Below are 24,188 nucleotides of genomic sequence, written 5' to 3'. Positions count from 1 at the left end.
AGACTCCTCGTACCTGGGTCACTTACTCCTCTTCCCACCAAAGCCGCAGACACCCACTCTGCTTGACCCTAACTTATTTTTACTGGCTGCTGATCAACCATTAACTAACAATTTGCAAATGTGAGGAAATCTGCAGATGCTGGAAATTCAAACAACAACACACACACAAAATGCTGGTGGAACACAGCAGGCCAGGCAGCATCTATAAGGAGAAGCACAGTCGACGTTTTGGGCCGAGACCAGATGCTGCCTGGCCTGCTGTTTTCCACCAGCATTTTGCGTGTGTAATTTGCAAATGTCCCTCTTTTAGAGTCCTGTAAGTGAAACTCACCAGCAAGTCCTGAGACCCACCTCTTTTAAATTACATAGTCATTGGTTTGTGTTTCGTTGGTGGGATCTCCAGTCAGCGATGTGTGAATTGTGGGGGTGGTGTTACCGGGCAGTGAATGCAAAGTGAGATGAGGTCCAGGTGAGTAAAGCTGTTTCTACACACAACTGTAAAGTGAGACCACTCATAGCACAGGATTAATTGGTCAGCATCAATGGCACTTTGAGAAGTACATCACAGTCAATGAAGAGTGAAACATCTCAACTCTCACCGCTTGCTTCTAACCTGTCCAGTAAATAGATGTGGGCTCTTGGAGAAAGAATTAGATCAACAAAGAAAGAGAGAGAGCACTAAATGCCATCAGATAGTAAACTATAGACTGAACCGCTGTTCTCCCAATTCTGGATAAATAATCAGATACATACTACAGCAATCCTTCACTTCAACATAAAGTCATAGCACATAAAAACAGGCCCTTTGGCCCATCAAATCCATGCCATCATTAACCACCCATTTTACACCAATCCTACCTAAATCTTATTTTTTATTCTCCCCACTCTCTCTTCAACTCTCTCCAGATTCTGCAAGTCATGTCCATGGATAAGTTACAGTGGCCAGGTGACACACCAACCTGCACATCATTGGCAGAAGAGATTCTGCAGATGCTGGAAATCTTGAACAACAGACGCAAAATGCTAAAGAAACTCAGCAAGTCTGAAACAATTGACTGTTTTACTTCCTTCCGTAGATGCTGCCTGACTCGCTGAGTTCCTCCAGCATTATGTCTTTGTGGCTGCATAGTTTTGGGATAGAAATCAAGAGCATCTGGGGAAAACCCCTGGGGTCACAGGGAGAATGTGTCAAGTTCACATAGTTCACCTGAGGTCAGCATTGAATCTGTGTCTCTAACACTATGAGACAGCTCTGTCAGCGGCACCTACACTTGGATTTAAATCCACGGCAGTTTTAAATCTGCCTTGATTATGTCCGAGGCAGGAGTAAAACACTCAGCTGTCCACCCAGTCTGGACAACCAAGAACCTCAGCTGGAACTCTGTGTGAGTAATCCTGCCTCGTCTCAGTGGGCTGCAGGTTCAAAGTCAAATTTATTATCAAAGTATGAAAATATCACCAGAGGAGATTCATTTTCTTGCAGGCATTTTCAAGAAAGTAAAGAAGTGCAATAGAATTGATAAAAAACTATACACAAAGACCGACAAATAACCAATGTGCAAAAGAAGATGAACTGTGCAAAATAAAGAAATAAATAATACTGAGGAAAAGAGTTGTTGAGTCCTTGAAAGTGAGTCTGTAGGTTGTGGAATCAGTTCAGATTGAGGTGAGTGAAGTTATCCACACTGGTTCAGGAACCCAATGGTTGTAGGGAAATAACTTTCCTGAACCTTGTGGTGGGACTTAAGGCTCCTATATCCATTGAGAAGAGAGCATGGCGTGGATGGTGGGGAGTCCTTGATAATGGATGCTGCTTTCTTGTAGCAGCGCTCCTGGCAGATGTGCTCACTGGTGGGGAGGGCTTTGCCAGGGATGGACTGGACTGTATCCACCATTTTCTGTGGACTTTCAATTCCTGGGCATTGGTGTTTCTATACTCCGATGTGATGCAATCAGTTAGAATACTTTCTACTGTGCCGCTATAGAAGTTTGTCAAAGTTTTTGATGACATGCTGGATTTATGCAAACTTCTAACAAAGTACAGGCACTCTCACCTTCTTTGTGAGTCCATTTATTTGCTGAGCTCAGGTCTGAACCTCTGATATAACGCCAAGGAACGTATAAGTTACTGACCCTCTTAACCTATGATCCCCTCGTGCAGACTGGCTTATGGACTTCTGACTTCTTCCTCCTGGAGTCAATAATCAGCTTTCTGGTTCTGCTGACATTGAGTGAGAAATTGTTGCTGTGGCACCATTCAACCAGATTTTAAATCTCCTTCCAACATACCAATTCATCAGCACCTTTGATTTGGCTAGTTGTCAGCAAACTTCAAACTTCAGTTGGATTAATTCCTAGCTGCAGCATTCTGTTACCCAGGAAAGTGGCCATCTCTCAGGTGAGTCAATAACTTAGGATCCCTCTATGCTCTTGGTGCAGGCAGACCCTTGTCTATTGGCATAACAATATTCACCAATATTTATTTCTCACATAACACTAAAACAGATGATTTATTTCACTGCTCTTTGTGGGTTCTGCCTGTGAACAAGATGGCACTCACTCGGAAAAAGGCCATTTAATTTGCTGGAAAATGCTGCTTACACATCCCGAGACTGTGAAAAGCACTGTGTGAATCAAGAGAAACAGTCAAGGTTCTGGTCTGCGACCTTTTGTTGGATTTCTTTGGACAGGATGGTGGTCGTCAGCCCGAATTGTGGACCCCTTCTCCCATCTCCAGAAATTCCAATCCTCCCTCCAGCCTCATACCTTCTGTATCTGATGAAGGGTTGCAGACTCAAAAACATTGACTGTTTCCTCTTCCACAGATGCTTCCTGACCTGCTGAGTGTGTCCAGTACTTTCTGATTTTGTTTCAGATTTGCAACATCTGAAGTCGTTTTAAAATTTCATTCACAGAGCAAATCAAGCTCCCTCTCTCCTTTCTGCATAATAGGGAGACTTGTGGATATTTGGAAGATAAATCACTGTTAGCATGTTACTGTCACATGTACAGAGTGTCTTGCATACTGTTTGTACAGATCAGATCATTACACAGTGCATCGTGGTGGAACAAGGTAAGCCAATAACAGAATATAATAGTTACAGAGAGAGTGCAGTGCAGGTGCAAGATCAAAATGAGATAGATTGTGAGGTCAGATGTCCAATTTACCATACTAGGGAACTATTCAGCAGTTTTACAACAGTGGGATAGAAGCTGCCCTTAAGTCTAGTTTTGCATGCTTTTGGGCTTTCGTATCTTCTGCCAGGTGGAAGAGGGGAGGAAGAGAGAATGCCTGCGATGTGTGGGTCTTTGATTATGCCAGTTGCTTTACTGAGGCAGTGAGAAGTGTAGACAATAATTGATCAGTAAGAGCTAGTAATATTCAGGGCTGTAGAGGGCAGGGCAGTGATACTGCCAAGTCATTTTCATAGTTAGAAAGAAATGAGGCACAGAGAAAGGCCCTTTGGCCCATCAGGTCTGTACTGACTGTTGAGTGCTGATTTGCACCATCCTACATTAATCCCATTTACTTTTATTCACCCCACATTCCCTTAAACTCCCTCCAGACACCACTACCCACCTCCATGCTCAGGCCAAGGTACAATAATGTGACTGTTGGGAACGTGCGAGGAAACCCACGTGTCTCTGCACAGGCAGGACCAGAGGTCAGGGTTGGACCACAGTCCCTGGCACTGTGAGGCAGCAGCTGTGTGTCTCTGTGCTGCCCCAAAGACACAGATCACCACCGTCAGTGAGAAGAAAACATCAGTTTTAAGTTGCAGGTTGTGTCTTTCCTGAGTGTTGGCATGCCATTTGCAGAGTGTTTTAAGATTGATTCCCCAGAGGAAGTTTGGGGAGATGAGTAGCAGGGAAGATGGCAGGGGATAGTTGCCCCGAATGGAAATGGAAGTTTAATGGGGACCATCAAAGGAATGCCTGGATACTGCAAATCGATGACTGAGGTTCAGGTGACCTCATGTCTGAGTGACGGGGAAAGACTCCACATTCTGACTTCTCGGAAGCTCACACTCACAATCAGTGGAAAGGGATGGGTGGCATGGAGAGCTTCCAACTCCATGCATCAGGAGCACACAGAAATCCTGTGTATAAGGAAGGAGTCGATCATCTCCCAAACCCACTTCTCCTGTAAAAGAGTCATCTGTGGAAGAGTCTGAAGTTCCCTCATCACCTACCTCAGAAATTAACAAAACTGGCAATCATCTTTAATGTCGGTGGGAAGAAACGGTGAAGGAAACCTAGAGATCTTACTTACCAACAACGCCAGCCTGAGCCCTCATTAGTTACACCAGCAGCAGGCCCCAGCTGTTAGATTAATGCCACAAGCCAGTGAGACGCCTCGAGGAGGGGACTCACCCAAGGAGCAGTTATCAAAGTTGAGATCCCCACACAGGACATCGAACGCCAGCAGCTCTTCCGTGCTGGGTGAAGAGGTAGATTTTCGGAACTCGGCCAGCCAGTTCAGCAGGTGGTCCATCTGTTCACAGCGAATGGTAGCATCTCCTGGGTGAGAGGCAGATGTGAACAGCACTTAATTAAATATAGTGTCTGAGGTCCGGGAAGCAAACAGCTGCACATCATCTGAGACGTGCACTGCCTTTCTTCAGTGAACTGATATAACTGGGCGCATACAACCGAATTTTAACACTCATCTTCCAATGCTAGTGTTTTGGTCTTGCCATGTTTAAATATTTACTGACCCACAGTTAGTGCGTTTTTGAATTTCCTTTGGTAGGGAGAGGAGAGAATTGTGATGGAGAACTGGCATCACAGGAAAATAGAAGCAGGATTCAGTTTGCCCTACTATTCAATACAGATCTGTCCCATACCTCAGCTCCTCTTCTCTCAATTTCAAAAATGTGTCCACCCCGTCCTTAAATACCCCAATGACCTAGCCTTTACAACCCTCCAGGAATGGAATGCCAGAGATTTACCACCTTCTGATATAGAAAAAACTTTAGTTTTAAGTTGCATGGAGGGAAGGAGGGAAGAATGGACAGGACGAAGGCAGTATCTCTGATAAGATGCTGTTGGGAAGAGTTGTTACTGGGAAAGGATAAGCATTACAGAGCAGAGTGATGTGTTGTAGAAGGTGTGCTGACGGAATGGAAGAAATAAAAACTGAATCAATTTCACAGATGGATGACTTGTGGCAAATATGACCGATCTGGATATAGACAGAGAAAAAGTATTGCTGTCAAGTGTCATCTCCTCGTTTAACACACTGTTTCTGGTCATTGCTGTGGAGGGCTCACTATGATCTCTAATGGTTCTTGGCTTTTGCTTCATCTGCAGCTTCTCTCTGTTCCATTGATCCATGTTCCTCCATGCCATGCCTGACCTAATTTGTCACCAATTCTTGCATCTTTGAGTCACGTGCAAAAATCAAATGATCTCCATGATCCTTCCTGAATTTCCATCGACCTAAGTAATTCTTCACTCTGTGGACCCCTGACTTTTTCCCAGATCTCATCTAGATGTCTGTTAGTGGCCAGCAGTGGACAGGGTGAGCAGTTTCAAGTTCATGGGTGTCAACATTTCTGAAGATATATCCAGGGCCCAACATATTGGTGCAATTACAGAAAATGCATGCCAGTGGCTATATTTCATTAGGTGTTTGAGGGGACACAGTACGTCATCGAAGGTACTAGCAAGTTTCTATAGATGTACTGCAGAGAGCATTCTGACTGGCTGCATCACTGACTGGTATGGAGAGGCCACTGCACGGGCTCAGAAAAAGTTGAAGAGGGTTGTAAACCTTACCAGCTCCATCATGGGCACTAGCCACTCCACCAAGGACATTTTCAAAAGCCGATGCCTCAAATTGTCCATTATCTGATGGTAGTTCTTTTGCAACTCATCTGTTCATCAATGGAGGGGCAAGATGTTATTGGTCATACTTCCCACACTTGGACTGGCTCTCTGCCAATGAGGGTTGCATCTGGTTCCACTTTGGAATGGTCAGATTGGACTCTGGATCAGCCTTCCAGGCCAGTCTCCTTTCCCGATTTGGTTGTTGGTTGGGACTGACAGTCTGAGCACATTAAACGTGCTGATTGCATCAAAACCCGGTAAACAAACCCTGCTCCCACTGACAAAGCTACGTGCTCAGCACAGAGCTTGCTTCTGAAGTGCTCCAGGAAGAGCCACACTTAGCACACCCTTGATTTATGAGCAGCCGAGATCTTCTGCAGGAGAAAAAGCTGGGTGACCTGGATGCTAGTTGTCCAACACAGGCATGGCGTGATAAAGGACTAGCCTTGGAGGGAAGATAGACAAAATGCTGGAGGAACTCAGCAGGCCAAGCAGCATCTATGGAAAAGAGTAAGCGGTTGATCAGGACTGGGGAAAAAAGATGAGAAATCAGGGTAAGAAGGTGGGGGAGGGGAGGAAGAAATACAAGGTGACAGGTGAGACCAGGAAGGGTGCAGAGGTGAGGTAAAGAGCTGGAAAAAGATAATGGGCCGGATAAAGGGGAATCTGATAGGAGAGGTCATGAAGAAAGGGAAGGGGGAGGAGCACCAGAGGGAGGTGATGGGCAGGTAAGGAGACAAGGTTAGAGAGGGAAATGGGAATGGGGAACGGTGAAGTTTGAGAAATTGATGATTTTCTCATTTGTGATTAGCCTTGTAGGGGTTTCTTTGAGTAGTTTCTACAATTCTTTCAGCTGTGACTCTGGGAAATCACCAACAACCTGCAGCATAAAAAAATTATTACCTACACTCTCTCTTTGTATGGGAGCTTTGAGAGAGCATCATCATTACTGGTGCTGGAAGAATTTTACAAACAGCATTATGGAGAACAGTCAGCCTCCTGGTATCGTACTTAATGAGATCACAAGCTGAAGTCAACAAAGACCCATTGAACAACCAACACAATTTGTGCAAGGCGTAGGGTGTGAGCTGCAGCAGTGTGTGTAGACGAGGGCTGAATCAGTGAAAGCTTACCTGTCAGAGCTTGCAGGTGCGTGCAGGAAACATATCCCACAATTCTTTGGTCCTGAGCAGTGTTTCCAACGTGCACCTTGATGGGAGCAAGTGAAAAGGGGGTTAGAAACATTTCCATCATACTCACGGCCACCACAACACCTAATTTAGTCAACAGAGGAGCGAGTGCTGGTGGCTGCAGAAGTCACGATGACAAATAACAGGGCAACCCTTTCCAATCTTCCCACCCTCTTGCAGAAAGTTTGTTGAGGCAGGCAAGGCCGAGAATGACAGGACTTCAGCAGGGAGTAAAACTGCTGGGTGAGAGGGAGAACTAGAAAATCTCATCTCCCAGAACTGAGCGGAACAGGCCCTTTGGCCTGGAAAGTGATGCTTGTAATGTTAGTTACAGAGGAACAAAAACTTTCCTGGGGGAGTGGGTAACTCTGGAATGCACTGTGCAGGAGCTGGCACCTCCATCATTTCAAAAGTAGTCACTAATGGAGCAAAGAGAGTGGTGATTAGAATCAAGACTGGCAAATATTTCACCCGGAGCTACAAAGCTAATGGGTTGCTATCATAAAGGAGAATTACTCTATTCAGATACAAAAGGCAAAAATGTTGCATCTTCTAAATTTTCAGATTAAAGAAAATAGAGTAATGCTTAGCATACTGGCAGCCAGTGATACATTTCCTCAGTGATGTGCTGGTGGTTGGATGAAAGTTCAGATTCTAATCACCAGAAACCAGCACTCAACAACTGATATCATTCTGACTTTAACATAACTTCTGCAGTACACAAGGCCTCATATTGCTCAGTTGAAATGATGCACGTCAACCTCGTTAATCAAATAAAGCAGAACTTGTTATATATTGATGATTCATTACTATGTAACTGTACAGTGTTCCCATTACTCAACAAGGCAAGGTTTAATAGTGTTTACAATGTACCCAATGGTTTGTTTGACAGGGTTAGGATTAATCACTTTGAAACTTGTATTCTGCAAGGTATCCTGCAAGACTCTAGCCTGTACGTTTTTTGGGGTAGTATCCATGTTACAGGCACTGCACAGACACCCTGTAACATTCACTACAGCTGGTGTAAAACTCAAGTCATCATGACACTTGCCAAACTGGATCAGGGTCATCTGGCTGCTTTTGAAACCATTTCACGGAATCAGAATCAGGTTTAATATCACTGGCATACGTCATGAAACACGTTGTTTTGTGGCAACAGTGTATAATTTTAAGAACTATAAATTGCTATAAGAATTATATACTGTATATATGATTAAATTAAATAAGTAGTGGAAAAAGAGAGCAAGAGAAGAAAAAAAGTGAGGTACTGTACATGGTTGGTTCATTATCCATTCAGAAACCTGATGGCGGAGGGGAAGAAGCTGTTCCTGAAAATTGAGTGTGTGTTTTCAGGCTCTGCTACCTCCTCCTTGATGGTAGCAGAGGTGTTGAACGCTGAGGTATAATCAAAAACAGAAGCCTGATGTAGGTATTCCTATTGTCCAGGTGATCCAGCCAGTGAGGTTGCATCCATTGTAAACCTATTCAAATGCCCCATTTGAAACATCTAAATCCAGAGCATCCAGCAGCCGTTCCTGCTTTGTGACTGGCAAGTCTCTGAAATGGTCACAGCGCTGTAGTACTGACCTGTGCTCTAGCATGAGAAGTATGGCTTAATTATGACTTTAATAAGGTCAATTTCGGTGCCCAGCAAAGGCGGAGACTTTAATTGGAGGGATTCAAACTCAAAACTGTGGTAAAAAAAAATAGGCATGGATTTGGGAACTTAAGGAGTTTGGAGATAGATGAAAACAATAAAATGAGCAATGCATGTGGCAGATTTGAAAAGGAGTGGGTGGTATATGAAAGGAGGGATGCAGTGAGGTTCTTGTCTAATGTGGTGGAAGCTCAATGATGGATAGTCGAGGGCCTGAGAGGACCAGGGACATGGACAGTATCTGCAAACTCAAGAACAGGGCAAAGAACATCAGTAGAAATCATCTTTTGCTGAAAGGCACATCAATCTAAACTTTACTGCCTGAAGGTATGGTGGAAGCAGTTGAAAATGAAAGGATACACATCTGAGAAGAAAATTACAGGGCTATAAGGGAAACTGGGTGGATTGGATTTTAGGTAGAGAACCAGATTTGATTAGAGAGCTTATGGTAGAGGAACCCTTGGAGGCAGTGACCATAATACAATAGAATTCACACTACAGTTTGAGAGGGAGAAGCTAAAATCAAATGAATTCACTATTTCAGTTGAGTAAAGACAACTACAGAGGCACGAGGGAAAAGATGGCCAAAGTTGATTGGAAGGGGACTCTAGCAGGGATGACGGTAGAACAGCAATGGCCGGAGATTCTTGGAGTAATTTGAAAGATGCAGAATTGGTTCATCCCAAAGAACAAACAGCATTCTAAAGTAAGGACAAGGCAAGCATAGCTATTAAGCAAAGACAAAAACAGCATAAAAGCAAAAGAGAAGGTAAAAGTGGGAAGCTTTTAAAAGCCAACAAGGCAACTAAACAAGCAATAAGGAGAGAAAAGATGAAATATAAAGTTCAGTTAGTCAATACTATAAAAGCGGATACCAAAAGTTATTTCAGATATATAAAATGTAAAAGGTATATAAAATGTAAAATGTAAAAGATATATAAAATGCTTTGATAGGTTGGTCATAGCTAGAATGAACTCCTGCCTCAGCAAGGACCTGGACTCATTGCAATTTATCTATCACCACAATAGGTCTACAGCAGATGCAATCTCACAAGGCCTTAGATCATCTGGACAATACAAGCACCTATGTCAAGATGCTGCTCAGCATTTAACACTATCAGTCCCACAATCCTGATCGATAAGTTACAAAACCTGGGCCTCTGTACCTCCCTCTGCAGTTAGATCTTCAACTTCCTAACCAGAAGACCACAATCTGTGCAGATTGGTGATAATATCTCCTCCTTGCTGATGATCAACACTGGCACACCTCAGGGGTGTGTGCTTAGCCCACTCTCTATTCTCTTTTTACCTCACAACTGTGGGAGTGGAATGAGAGGGCATACAGGAGCAAGATACACCAGCTAGTGGAGTGGTGTCGCAGTAACAGCCTTGCACTCAATGTCAGTAAGGAAAAAGAGCTGATTGTGGACTTCAGGAAGGGTAAGAACCAATCCTCATAGAGGGATCAGAAATGGAGGGAGTGAGAAATTTCAGGTTCTTGGGTATCAAGGTCTCCAAGGATCAAACCCGGTCCCAACATAACATTGCAGCTATAAAGAAGGCAAGACAGCAGGTATATTTCATGAGAAGTTTGAAGAGATTTGGATTGTTTGTCAACTAAAACACTTAAAAAACTGACATAGATGTACCATGGAGAGTATTCTGATAGGCTGCATCACTGTCTGGTATGGTGGTAGAGGGGTTACTGCACAGGACCGAAAGAAGCTGCAGAAGTCTAAAATTAGTCAGTATCTTGGGTACTAGCCTCCATAGTATCCAAGATGTTTTCAAGGAGCAGTGCCTTAGAAAGGTGACATCATCATTAAGGACCCCTATCACCCAGGGCATGCCCTCTTCTCATTGTTACTGTCAGGAAAGAGGTACAGAAGCCTGAAGGCACATACACAGTGATTTAAGAACAGCTTCTTCCCCTCAGCCATCCAATTACTAAATGGACATTGAACCCATGAACACTACCTCACTTTAAAAGATATACATATTATTTCTGGTTTTTGCACTATTTGTAAGACATTTATACATATACAGTATATAGTTACTATAATTCATTTACTTTTCTTTCTGTATTATGTATTGCATTGAACTGCTGCTGCTAAGTTAACAAATTTCACAACACGTGCTGATGATAATAAACCTGATTCTGAAGAGAGGCAAGAGTGAACAGTGGACCACTGAAAAACAAGCTGGAGAGGCGGTAACCGCGTACAAAGAAATGACAGATGAACTGAATAAGAAGTTTGCATCAGTCTTCGTTGTAGGAGACAGCAACATATTCAGACAATTCAACAGTGTTGGGGGCTGCAGTGAATGTAGCTGCTATTACTTAGGAGAAGGTGCTTGGGAAGTGAAAGGTCTGAAGTCACCAGGACCAGATGGACCACACCCCAGGGTTCTGAAAGAGGTGGCTGAAGAGACTGCGGAGGCATCAGCAATGATCTTTCAAGAACCACTAGATTCTGGAATGGTTCCAGAAGATTGAAAAATTACAAATGTCACTTCACTTTAAGAAAGGAGGGAGGCAAAAGACAGGAAATTATTGGCTAGTTAGTCTGACTTCAGTGGTTCGAAAGAGTCTATTATTAAGGATGAGGCTACAGGCTACTTGGGGGCACAAGATAAAATAGGCTGAAGTCAGAAATTTAGAAATCAGAGGTGCAACAGGACTTGGGAATCCTAGCACAATATTTCCTAAAAGTTAACTTGCAGGTCGAGTTGGTTTGGAAGGAAGGCAAATACAATGTTCACATTCATCTTGAGAGGACAAGGACATAAAAGCAATGATGTAATGCTGAGGATTTATAAGGCATTTGTCTAACTAAATTTGGAGAACTGTGAGTAGTTTGGGCTCCTAATCTAAGGAAGGATGTACTGGCCTTGGAGAGGGTCCAGAGGAGGTTTACAAGAATGATCCCAAGAAAGAAATGGCTAATATCTGAGGACCATTTCATTGCTTTGAACCTATACTCACTGGAGCTTAGAGTGAATCCCATCGAAACCCATCAAACATTGAAAGGCCTGGATGGAGTGGATGTAGAGATAATGTTTCCAATAGCAGGAGAACCTAGGGCCAGAGGAGACAGCCTCAGAATAGAAGAACATCCTTTTAGAACAGAGCTGAGGAGGAATTTCTTTAGTCAGAGGGTGGTGAATCTATGGAATTCATTGCCACAGACCAAGTGAGGAGGCCAAGTCTTAGGGTATATATAAAGCAGAGGTTCTTGATTAGTAAGAGAATCAAAGTTTATAGAGAAAAGGCAGGAGAACTGAGTTGAAGGGGGAAATAAATCAGCCATGATGGAATTGCAGAGCAGATTTTATGGGCCGTATAGCCTAATTCTTCTCCTAGCCACAGAGGTGCGAGACTAAGGCATCTCTGTGAAGCACACATAAGGCTTACCTGAGCTAAATTTTCTCCTTCACTGTGGCGTTTTTATCAGCAGAAATCCTAGGACGCCTGTTGTTGCATTCTCAGTGATCTCCTTTACCGTTCAATAGTAATTTGCATTTACTGTTTGGGAACAAATGCTGGTTTAAGGTTGCAATTAACCCTTAAGTAACAGAACAATGTATTTCTGTTCCACGGGAAGGATCATGACCACCATTCATTGCTGCTGGAGGATACACTGCCAACGCAGAACCAACCCTCGGCTGGTTGTTGCATCTCTTCCAATAAGTTAATTTACTGGATGTGAGCACAGTCAGCTTAATTACATCTGAGGTGATTAGCTCCTGATTTACTTTTCAACAAGAAACCGCTGAAAACCCCAATTTATATTCAGTCTTCGTTAAACCGTATAATGCCCTCTTGCTGGCTTTCTCAGTTAATCTGTTTTAGAAGCCACATAAACAAGTGGCAAGGGTGCCCTGCTCAATGTCTGGGCACATTAACTACTCTGGGAGCAGGGGAACAGTCTCAGTGCAAGATTTCCCTACAAACCACTTACAACCAGAGAACAATTACAGCACAGAAAAAGGCCATCTCGGCCCTTCTAGTCCGTGCCAAACACTTACTCTTACTCTCACCTAGTCCCACTGGCCTGCACTCAGCCCATAACCCTCCATTCCTCTCCTGTCCATATACCTATCCAATTTTGCTTTAAATGACAATACCGAGCCTACTTGTTCCTTAACCTTCGGGGGTGGGAGGTACAAATCCCAAAGCTCCACATCCAACAGCGCCATGAGAGTCCCTTTGCCTCGGCAACTGAAGCAGCTCAAAAAGGTGTCTCATTGTCACTTTCTCAAGGGCGGAGGGGGGATGAGCAAGAAGTCCTGGCCATACATTGTGAACGCATAAATAAAAATATAAAGCCAGGCTGATGAGCGTGGTGCACACCAAGACAACACTGCACTGCTGGAAGTGACATCTTTCAGGCTCGGATTCAAGTTCAGATCTTGTTATAATACATACATCGAAAGATACTGTGAAACATATAAACACAAGAGATTCTGCAGCTGCTGGAAATCTAGAGCGAAACAAACACAAATGCTGGAGGAACTCAGCAGGTCAGGCAGCACCAATGGAAAGGAATAAAGTTTCGGCCCAAAATATCAACTCTTTATTCCCTTCCATAGATGCAGCCTGACCTGCTGAGTTCCTCAGCATTTAGTGTGCGATAAAGTGGAACGTGTCATTTGTGTTAACCACTGACACATCCAAGGATGTGCTGAGGTCAAGTGCCAGCACACATTCTGCCATCAACATAGCATGCTCACACTGCTCAGCAAAGCAACACTGAACACAAAACAAAACATCCCAAACAACAAAGCAACAAGCCCCATCCTCCCTCTTCATGCCACCCACCCACGCATATACACAGTCATCTCACCCCAGGACAGACTGTTTTCTATTGCCCTCCGATTTTAATCATCTCTCCTGAGGGGCTAAGTTTCTACATACTTACATACACATATATACACTTATATACCTTGTGAGTGGTGTTACAGGTAGGTAAGGCCAGAAAGAGAGCTTTTGCACATTGGCCTTCATAAATCAAAGTATAAAGTACAGGAGTTGGGATGTTATTCTGAAGAGGTTGGGTGAGGGCAAATTTGGAGCATTATGTGCAGTTTTGATCACCAACCTACAGGGAAAAATATCAATAAGATTGAAAGAGTACAAAGAAAATTTACAAGGATGTTGCTGGGACTCGAGGATCTAAGTTATAGGGTAAGGTTGTATTGGTTAGGACTTTATTCCCTGGAGCGTAAGAAAATGAGGGGAAATTTGATAGAAGGATAAAAAAAAAGATCACTGGTATCCACAGGGTAAATGCAAGCATGCTTGCATTGAGATTGGGTGAAATTAGAACTAGAGATTATAAGGGTGAAAGGTGAAATATTTCAGGAGAACCTGAGGGAAACTTCTTCACTCAGAGAGTGGTAAGAGTAGGATTGAGCTACCAGACGAAGTGGTGGATGCAGGTTTGATTTCAGCATTTAAGAGCAGTTTGGATAAGTACATGAACATGAGGGCTATGGAGGGCTATGATCCAGGTATGGGTCAATGGGGACTAAGCGGATTAATAGTTCAAATTTAAGATTATTGGCACTTCACCTGTACACGTGTATACCGCCAATTGAAACAACTTTCCTCCAGACCAAGTTGTACAACACAGAATGTTTAAGACCATAAGACAATAAGACAAAGGAACAGAAGTCGGCCATTCGGCCCATTGAGTCTGCTCCGCCATTTCATCATGAACTGATCCAATCTCCCCTTTAGTCCCATTCCCCCGCCTTCTCACCATAACCTTTGATGCCCTGACTACTCAGATACCTATCAATCTCTGCCTTAAATACACCCAATGACTTGGCCTCCACTGCCGCCCGTGGCAACAAATTCCACAGATTCACCACCCTCTGGCTAAAAAAAAAAATTTTGTATCTCTTCTGAATGGGCGCCCTGCAATCCTCAAGTCATGTCCTCTCGTACTAGACTCCCCCACCATGGGAAACCACTTTGCCACATCCACTCTGTCCATGCCTTTCAACATTCGAAATGTTTCTATGAGGTCCCCCCTCATTCTTCTAAACTCCAAGGAGTACAGTCCAAACAACACACACAACACCATAAATTAATATTACCACAAATAAATTAACAAATAGTAAGGTGCATTCAAACACAAGCTAAAGAGAAAACAGTATAAAGCTACTGGCGCTTCATACATGGTGAGACCTGGGAGTTGAGTAATCTCATGGCCTGGGGAAAGAAGTTTTTTCCCATCCCAATAGTTCCTGTTCTAATGCTATGGTACCTCCTGCCCGATGGCAGGGCATCAAAGTGATTGTTGGACGGACGGGAGGGATCATTTTCAATGTTAAAAGGCCCTGCCTATGCAGCACTCCGGATAAATATCTGATGGGTGGAAGAGAGATCCCAATGATCCTCTCAGCTGTCCTTGCAGTCCTTTGTAGGGACGTGCGGTCAGATGTCTTGCAATTCCTGTACCAGACAGTGACGCAGCTAGTCAGAATACTCCATAGTACTCCTGTAAACACTGGTTAGGCTGGTTAGTGGGTGGGGGTCCTCACTTGCCCTGGCCTCCTCAGGAAGTGGAGATGTTACAGTGCTTGAGGTAGTGTTGAGGAACCAGGTGACATCATCTGTTACTGGACTCCTGGAAACTTGGTGGTTCTAACTCTCTCCACAGGCAGTCGTTCATTTGCAGACAGGAGTCCACACCTTCCTAAATTCCACAATCTTTAGTCTTGTCCACATTGAGACTCAAGTTGTTGGACTTGCACTGTTCTACCAGATGCTCCACCTCCTTGCTGTACACCATCTCGCCATTGTTGTCGATGTGGTGGAATGGGATCTAGCAGCAGTTCAGCATGGACTAGATGGGCTGAAGGGCCTGCTTGTGTGCTGTGGTTCTCTATGGCTCGATGACAAGTAGCATGCAGGTACACAGTCACAACTGCATGAAAAGCCAAGCAGTTACATGGCTGAAGATCGAATCTCTGAGCGATGTTCCCGGTCCCGGTCCCCGGTTTTAGAGTTCTCTTCAGAGGCTCTGTACTGACTGACACAGCATACAGTAGTGGAGTAACAGGGAGATTCCAGGGTGACACCACCCCCCATTTCACACCGCAACCCCCACTTGCACCTTCACATTTGATCTCTGATCGTCAGCATCTTCCGAAGAGAAAAAGAAAAGGTTACAGCACAGCCTCATCTGGTAAGAATCAATCTGACATTTGGTTTGTGTTTGCGAGCAGCTCATTACACTCAGTGATGGAGATGACGCATTCAATTGCTCCTTCATGAGAAAATGGAATTAGTTGCTAGGGACTGAAATCCTGAGCTGGTGTACTGTGTTTTTCAAATCTGATAAGTTGCCACTCAGGTAAAGTAAAATTATAATTTTAATATTTAACACTGACTATCAAAGCCTCTGCAGTGTTTCACTACTTGACAATATTTAGTGGGAATGCAAAATTAGCTGCTCTTTTAAAAAATAAACCAATACCAAAATGGTAGCCATTGCCTACCCTGCTGAATAAACAGCTAAACACAATTTGCATTTATATAGCATCTCAGCCCATCCAAAAGCCCTTCACAGAATGGACTGTAGTGATTTTGCACACAGCTCACACGCAGAGCAATGAAACGGCTACTTGAAAATATATATGCAAATACTGGGAAACCTCAGCAGGCTGGGCAGAATCAGTTGAGAGAAAAGCAATTTTGTGTTTCAGGCATAATGGCACACAGCAGGCAGGGCTGTTTCCTCACAGCACCAGAAACCTGGGGTTGATTCTCATAAAACTGGTGAACTGGTTTATGATTGTCACATCCCAAAGTACTTTACTGTGCACACTGTTCAGACAGATCAACAGTGCAGTGAGGTTGTACAGGGTTATGCTGTAACAGGGGTGCCAGGGTAGTGCAGCGCTGAGCGCAACAATATTACAGCTCTGGGCGCAGAGTTCGGTGTTCAATTCTGGCACCGTCTGTGAGGAGTTTGTATGTTCTCACCTTCAGCACGAGGGTTTTCTCCCACAGTCCAAAGACGTACTGGTTAGTAAGTTAATTGGTCATTGTAAATTGTCTTGTGATTAGTCTAGGGTTAAAAGGTGGGTTGCTGGGCCAGAGGGGCCTGTTCTGCACTGTATTGCTGAAAGAAAGAGAGAGAGAGAGAGAAAGAGAGAGAGAGAGAGAAGAGGAGAATGACAGAGAGAGGGAAGGAGAGAGAGAGGGAGAGAGGGAGAGAGAGAGAGGGAGAGAGAGAGGAGGAGCAGGAGGGAGAGGGAGAGAGAGGGAGAGGGAGAGAGAGAAAGGAGGAGCAGGAGGGAGAGAAGGAGAGAGAGAGAAAGAGGAAGAGAGAGAGAGAGAGGGAGAGGGAGAGAGAGGGAGAGAAGGAGAGAGTATTACAGGGAACGTTCAGTGCAGGTAGTCAATAGGGTGCAAGGTCATATCAAGGAGATTGTGAGGTCGAGTCCATTCTTATCACAATAGGGAACAGTTCAATCATCTTTTAATAGGCAGATAGAAGCTGGTGGCGCATGATTTCAGGCTTTCTCTGTCTGATGGGAGGGGGAAGAAGAGCAAATGTCCAGGGTGGGTGGAGACTTTGATTTTGCTGCCTGGTTTAATGAGGCAGCAGGAAGTGTAGACAGAGTCCATGGAAGGGAGGCACTGAGCTGTGTCCAGAACTCAGCACTTTGAGTGACCTCGAATGCAGTTCATGTGGTGTTTACTTATTCTCCCTGTGACCATGTGGGTTTCTCCTCACTGGCCAAAGACATGGGAGCAAACTGGCCATTGTGAGTATGTGCTTGAGAGGAGTATCAGGGAAGTCAAGTCAAGTCACTTTTTATTGTCATTGCGACCATAACTGCTGGTACAGTACACAGTAAAAATGAGACGACGTTTTTCAAGGCCATGATGCTACCTGAAACAGTACAAAAACTACACGGAACTACATAAAAACAACACAGAAGAAAACTACAGACCTACCCAGGACTGCATGAAGTGCACAAAACAGTGCAGGCATTACAATAAATAATAAACAAGACAATAGGCACAGTAGAGGGCAGTAAGTTGGTGTCAGTCCGGACTCTGGGTATTGAGGAGTCTGATGGCTTGGGGGAAGAAACTGTTACATAGTCTGGTCATGAGAGCCCGAATGCTTCGGTGCCTTTTCCCAGATGGCAGGAGGGAGAAGAGTTTGTATGAGGGGTGCATGGGGTCCTTCATAATGCTGTTTGCTTTGCGGATTCAACGTGTAGTATAAATGTCCGTAATGGTGGGAAGAGAGACCTCGATGATCTTCTCAGCTGACCTCACTATCCGCTGCAGGGTCTTGCGATCCGAGATGGTGTAATTTCCGAACCAGGCAGTGATGCAGCTGCTCAGGATGCTCTCAATACAACCCCCGTAGAATGTGATGAGGAATGGGGGGGGGGGGTGGGAGATGGACTTTCCTCAGACTTCGCAGTAAGTAGAGACGCTGCTGGACTTACTTTGCTATGGAGCTGGTGTTGAGGGACCAGGTGAGATTCTCCTCCAGGTGAACACCAAGAAATTTGGTGCTCTTATCGATCTTTACTGAGGAGCCGACAATGTTCAGCAGAGAGTGGTTGCTCCATGCCCTCCTGAAGTCAGCTGCCATCTCTTTTGTTTTGTTCACATTCAGAGATGGGTTAGAGAGGATAACTTACAGGGAGTTAAGTGGGAGGATGCTCTGAGAGCTGACAAAGGTACCAAAGGACAAATGGATTCCTTCTAAATCACATGAAATTATGAACGTACACATTAATTGTGGAAGAATGCTGGACAGAATATTTATGTCCAATCCGTCAGACAGAATGAGCTCTGAATGTTGCAGCCTGTATTCTCTGCTGATAGATTGAGTGGGATGTGAAACTACAGCCATGGAAAGGCAACACCAGTGTCAGGGCCATAAGACAGGAGCAGAATTAAGCAATTCAGTCCATTGAGCCTGCTCTGCCACAGACACTGTCTACTCATCCAGAACTCATCTTGACCTCTGCTGCCAATAGACTAACTCACACCAAATGCTGTTTGCCCATCCGCTCTGTTCTCCACATGGGCCCCAGGTCCAAGAGCACCTTTACTCAGATTCCTCCATTCCCTATGGGTGTTACAACACCTTGAGACCTCTGTACTATTCCAACTCTGCCTGCTTGCACATGCCTGATATTAATCACTTCGACATTAGCTCCTGTGCCTCCTACTGACTAGGCCAGTGACCCCCTCCTCACATCGTAAACTTCAATGCCACTGCTTCCTCTGCAAGCTGTTCCTGTTGGTGCTTTTGTCAAGGACATTGAATCAATTACAAATGGATTATTTACTTCAACAAAACCCCCTCAAATCCCACATGGTTTCAAGCATATCTTTTAAATCCACCCTCCACCTTCACTGCAATCGGCAGAACAATCCCAGATTCTGTCGTCTATCTGTAAAGTTCTCTGACTTTTATCAGTACTGAAATTACTTTTGCTGAGTACAGCCATCGTTTAAGTTACCTGCCAGGTTGACAAAAGGGAACCAAAAGAGGAAGCATACTTGGATTTCCAGAAGCTTTATACATTATGTTACATAAAGGGAAGACCATAAGACCTTAAGACAAAGGAGCAGAATTAGGCCATTCAGCCCATTGAGTCTGCTTTGCCACTCCATCATGTCTAATCCCGGATCCTACTCAACCCCACACACCTGCCTTCTCGCCATATGCTTTGAAGCCCTGACCGATCAGGAATCTATCAACTTCTGCCTTAAAAACGGACTTGGCCTCCACCGCAGCCTGTGGCAGAGCATTCCACAGATTCACTATTCTCTGGCTAAAACAAATTCCTCCTTACCTCTATTCTAAACGGTCCTCCCTCAATTTTGAGGCTGTGTCCTCTAGTTCTGGACACTCCCACAACAGGAATCATCCTCTTTACATTCATCTTATCTAGTCATTTCAATGTTTAGTAGGTTTCAATGAGATCCCCACACATTCTTCTAAATTCCAGTGAGTACAGGCCCAAAGCTGTCAAATGCTCCTCATATGTTAACCCCTGCGTTCCCAGAATCATCCTCGTGAACCTCCTCTGGTCTTTCTCTAATGATAACACATCCTTTCTGAGATATGGGGTCCAAAACTGTTGACATTACTCCAAGTGTGGCTTGACCAGTGTATTATAAAGCCTCAGCACTATCTCCTTGCTTTTATATTCTATTCCCCTTAAAATAAGTGGCAATATTTTATTTGCTTTCTTTACCATAGACTCAATTTGTAAATTAACCTTCTAGGAGTCTTGCTCGAGGACTCCTAAGTCCCTCTGCCCCTCTGATGTTTGAACCTTCTTCCCATTTAGATAATAGTCTGCACTATGTTCCTTTTACCAAAATACATGATCATACATTTCCCAACACTGTCTTCCATCTGCCACTTTTTTTGCCCGTTCTTCCAAATTGTCTAAGCCCTGCTGCAATCGCATTGCTTCCTCAGCACTACCTACCCCTCCACCTATCTTTGTATCATCTGCAAATTTTACCACAAAGCCATTGATTTCATTATCCAAATCATTGACAAGCAATGTGAAAAGTAGTGGTCCCAATACTGACCCCTGAGGAACACCACTAATCACTGGCAGCCAACCAGAAAAGGCCCCTTTATTCCCAACTCACTGTCTCCTGCCTGTCAGCCATTCTTCTATCCATACCATAGGATCTTAAAATCTTGTTAAGCAGGCTCATGTGTGGCACCTTATTAAATGCCTTCTGAAAATCCAAGTAAATGACATCCACTGACTGACTCTCCTTTGCCCACCCTGCTTGTTAACCTTCTCGAAGAATGCTAATAGATTTGTCAGGCAAGATTTCCCTTCAAAGAAACCATGCTGATTTTGACTTATTTTATCATTAGTCTCCAAATACCCTGAAACCTCATCCTTAGTAATAGACTCCAACACTTTCCCAACCACTGAGATGAGTTTTGGGGATAATACTTTGGTGTGGATGCATATGTGGCTAATACAGAGTTGGGATAAATAGTTCCTTTTCAGATTTGCTATCTGTAGCTAAGAAATAGTGCTGGGGCCTCAGCTATCTATAATCTGTTCTAATGACTTGGATGAAGGGCCTACTAACAAGTTGTGAGGAGAATACAAAGGTGGAAAGGGCCAGTAAAGGGTTAGATTAGTTGAGTAGGTAAGAAGTTGGCAAAAGGAAGATAATGAGGGATAATATGATGGTATCCACTATGGAAGGAAGAATGAAAAAACAAATTTTCATTCAAAAGGATTGAAATCACAGAAGGTAGGGGTCCCGAGATGTGAAATATGAAGGGTTGGCATGGGATGCAGCGAGTAATTAAGAAACCTAATTTACTGCAAGAAGTGAGGAAGTAAGGACATTTTGATGTACGGTATTTTACGAGGTGAGGCTGAATCTGGAGGACTGTGTGCAGCTTTAGTGTTTAAAGAAGGTCATGCTTGGACTGGAAACAGTGTAGAGAAAGTTCACTAGATTGATTCCTCAGATGATTCTCAATTGAAGATTGAAGACAGGTTGAGCAAGTTGGGACTGAACTCACTGGAGTTTAGGAGAATGAAGATGACCTTAAGATTCTGAGGAGTAATAACATGAGGACTGGTGAAAGGATATTTCCTCTTGTGTAATTGAATAGAATTAGAGACACAATTTCCGAATGAGGGGTTATATTGTATTTCTTAGTGACATATTGGAAAACAAAGGTTAGTTAGCCAATAATATCTCCTCTGTTTCCAAAACCCCAACCTAATTATTGTTCTCCATGCATCCCAGGAGCAACCCAACTAACCAAACTCCCCTAATTCACTCCCCTAAAAACCTATTTATTTCTCGACCACAGTAATACTATGAGCTGGTACCCAACCACAACCCCTATATTTAAAAAAAACAGCAGTAGAAGCTCACAACTCCATCCCATTCCCCAATAAAACCTTATGTATCTCTGCTCCCTGCAAACAAACCTTCCTGTCACACTGGTCTCTGCAATCATAAGCACAAGAAAGTCTGCAGATGCTGGAAATCCAAAACAACACACACATAATGCTGGAGGAACTCAGCAGGCCAGGGAGCATCTACGGAAATGAAACTGAGTGACATTAACTGGTAAAAATCCTAGACTACCAAATGTAACAGCAGAGCAGGACTAGAGAGTCATTGAATAAAGACAATGGGGGAAATGGGCTCTTCAGCGCACACTTCCCACACCAACTACCATCTACACATTTACACTGTACTAATCTCATTTTATTATCCCACATTCCCTTCAACACCAGCTAGATACCACACTAATCTACACGGAAGTGTCAATCTCCTACCAATCTATCAATCTGCACACTCTGGATGTGTATGTGGGAGCACCCTGAGGAAAGCCAGTGGTCTCAGGTAACACACTGGGGTCAGGACTGAAAGCAGGACACTGGAACTGTGAGGCAGCATCTCTACTGTCTGGACCACTGTGCCATTGGTATCAGTCACCAGGCATTAGTGGCTCCAATGTCAGGAGGGAAATCTCTCACAAAAAAAAAAATCTTTGCCACAACTCATTCTGACCAACTGCACAGGAATGGAAATAGGCAAGAGAGGGAACACCGGGAGCAGGCCAGGCAGTATGTGTGGAGGGAGAAGCAGTTAATGTTTCAGTTCTCACATGCTTGCTTTGGAACAGTAGAAGGCAGAAAATAAGTTGCTTTCAGGAATGGAGAAGGTGAGGGTAGGGAGAATTAAGGGAATACCTCTGACAGGGTGAGACTAAGTGATTTAATGAAGCAGCACAGGAGGGGATCATAAACACAATGGAGTGTGCAGACACCAGAAATCCAGAGTGATAAACACAAAATGCTAGATAAACTCAGCAGGTCAAGAAGCATTTATGGAGATAAATTGCAAGCTTTGTCCACCATCCTTTCCAGTCCTGATGAAATGTCTCCACTCAAAACCTTGACTGCTTGTTCCTCTCCATTGCGGAGACCAACAATCATGTCTGTGTAATGAGTTGCTAATAGCAAGGCTGTGGGGCATACTCAGCAGGGCACATTGTAAAAACAGCAGAGGAGAAACTGACCCAAAATCTCAGGCCGAGGTGGCCAATTCTGATACGGACAGAAAAATGAGTGAGTTACTCAAGGTTGGAGAATTTAATATTGAATCCAGAGGCTGCCAGGTGCCAAGACGGGGGATAAGTTGTTCCTCTAGCCTATGTTGGCCATTGTTGTGACAGTGCAGGAGGACATGGACCAATACGTCAGAGGGTGAGTGGGATGATTAGTTAAGGTGGCAGGAAGTTGGAAACGCACGGTCACTCCTGCAGACTGAACTGCAGTACTCTGCAAAGAAATCTCCAATTCCACGTTAGGTTTCTCCACTGTAAAGGAGACCACTTTGTGAACACCAGATGTGTACTTGAGAAAAGTGCAAGAAATTTGCTGCTTCACCTGGAAAGACTGGTCCCTGGATGATGGGGAGGAAGCAGTGAAAGGCACATTGCTTGCTGCAGAAAGGAAAGTGCCATAAAAAGGGGAGACGTAAGTGGGGACAGAAGAGCAGATCAGGGAGTCTGGAAGGGACCCTCCCTCCCTTCAAAATGCTGGAAGGGGAGAGGGGAATGCATGGAGGAATCTTGTTGTAGTTGCAAAGGATGAACCACTGAGTGAGGAGACTGGTGGGATGGAAGACAAGGAGAAGGTTAACTCTGTCCTTGTTCAGTCCAGGAGGAAAGGGCTAAGAGAATAGTGGGAAATAGACAAGAGAGCTTCGTCCTCTGTGAAAAGAATCCAGGATCTGAAATGCTAATTGTTTTCTCTTTCCACAGATGCTGCCTAACTTCCTGAGAGTTTCCACTGGCATCAGAACTGTCTTCAAGTAACCATGCTGACTCCTCAGCGGTAAGGTAGTTGGATCGAACTTCGTAGGAGAGTTGGCTTGCCTGATCTGAGCAGAATGCTGGCTCTTCTGCTCCTTCTTCGGGTTGGACCATTTCATGCCTCCATCAACCCTTATCAACGCACCAGGAAAATTATCCTGTCCAGGATGTGCATGCTAGAGGGAAACTAGTCCTTCCCTTTCACCTGGCTTCACCTATCACCTGCCATTTTGTACTCTTATCCCAGCCACCTCCCCACCTCTTTATTCTTGCTTCTTCCTCTTTCCTTTCCAGTCCTGATGAAAGGTCTTGGCCCAAAACAATACACCGGTTATTCCCCTCTTTAGATGTTGCCTGACCTCTGAATTTCCTCCGGCATTTTAGACCATAAAACCATAAGGAGCAGAATTAGGCCATCTGGCTTATCAAGTCTGCTCCGCCATTTCATCATGGCTGATGCATTTCCTCTTCAGTCTCTGTCTCCTGCTTGCTGCCCAAATCCCTTCATGTCCTGACTAATCAAGACTCTATCAACCTCCTAAATATACCCAATGACCTGATCTCCATAGCCGCCTGTGGCAATGAATTCCACAGATTCACCACTCACTGCCCAAAAAAATT

The 24,188-nt window shown here is 44.2% G+C and overlaps 1 protein-coding gene across 5 annotated transcripts in view; it reads right to left on the bottom strand.

Annotated features, from left to right (window-relative positions):
* smpd3 (sphingomyelin phosphodiesterase 3) overlaps nt 1–24,188 on the bottom strand; it is a 230,485-nt gene that overhangs the window by 25,270 nt on the left and 181,027 nt on the right. For all 5 annotated transcript variants that reach the window (XM_073069754.1, XM_073069758.1, XM_073069757.1 and 2 more), the window contains exons 3-4: nt 6,966–7,041; nt 4,375–4,521 (exon numbers count right to left, since the gene is read on the bottom strand). In XM_073069754.1, coding sequence (XP_072925855.1) covers nt 4,375–4,521; nt 6,966–7,041 — 223 coding nt within the window. The remainder of the gene's footprint in view (nt 1–4,374; nt 4,522–6,965; nt 7,042–24,188) is intronic.

This window comes from Hemitrygon akajei, chromosome 17 (assembly GCF_048418815.1).
Source record: "Hemitrygon akajei chromosome 17, sHemAka1.3, whole genome shotgun sequence".
In the NCBI taxonomy this organism is placed as follows: Eukaryota; Metazoa; Chordata; class Chondrichthyes; order Myliobatiformes; family Dasyatidae; genus Hemitrygon; species Hemitrygon akajei.
Note: the sequence above shows the minus strand (reverse complement) of the source record. Positions and strands in the feature narration are given on the sequence as shown.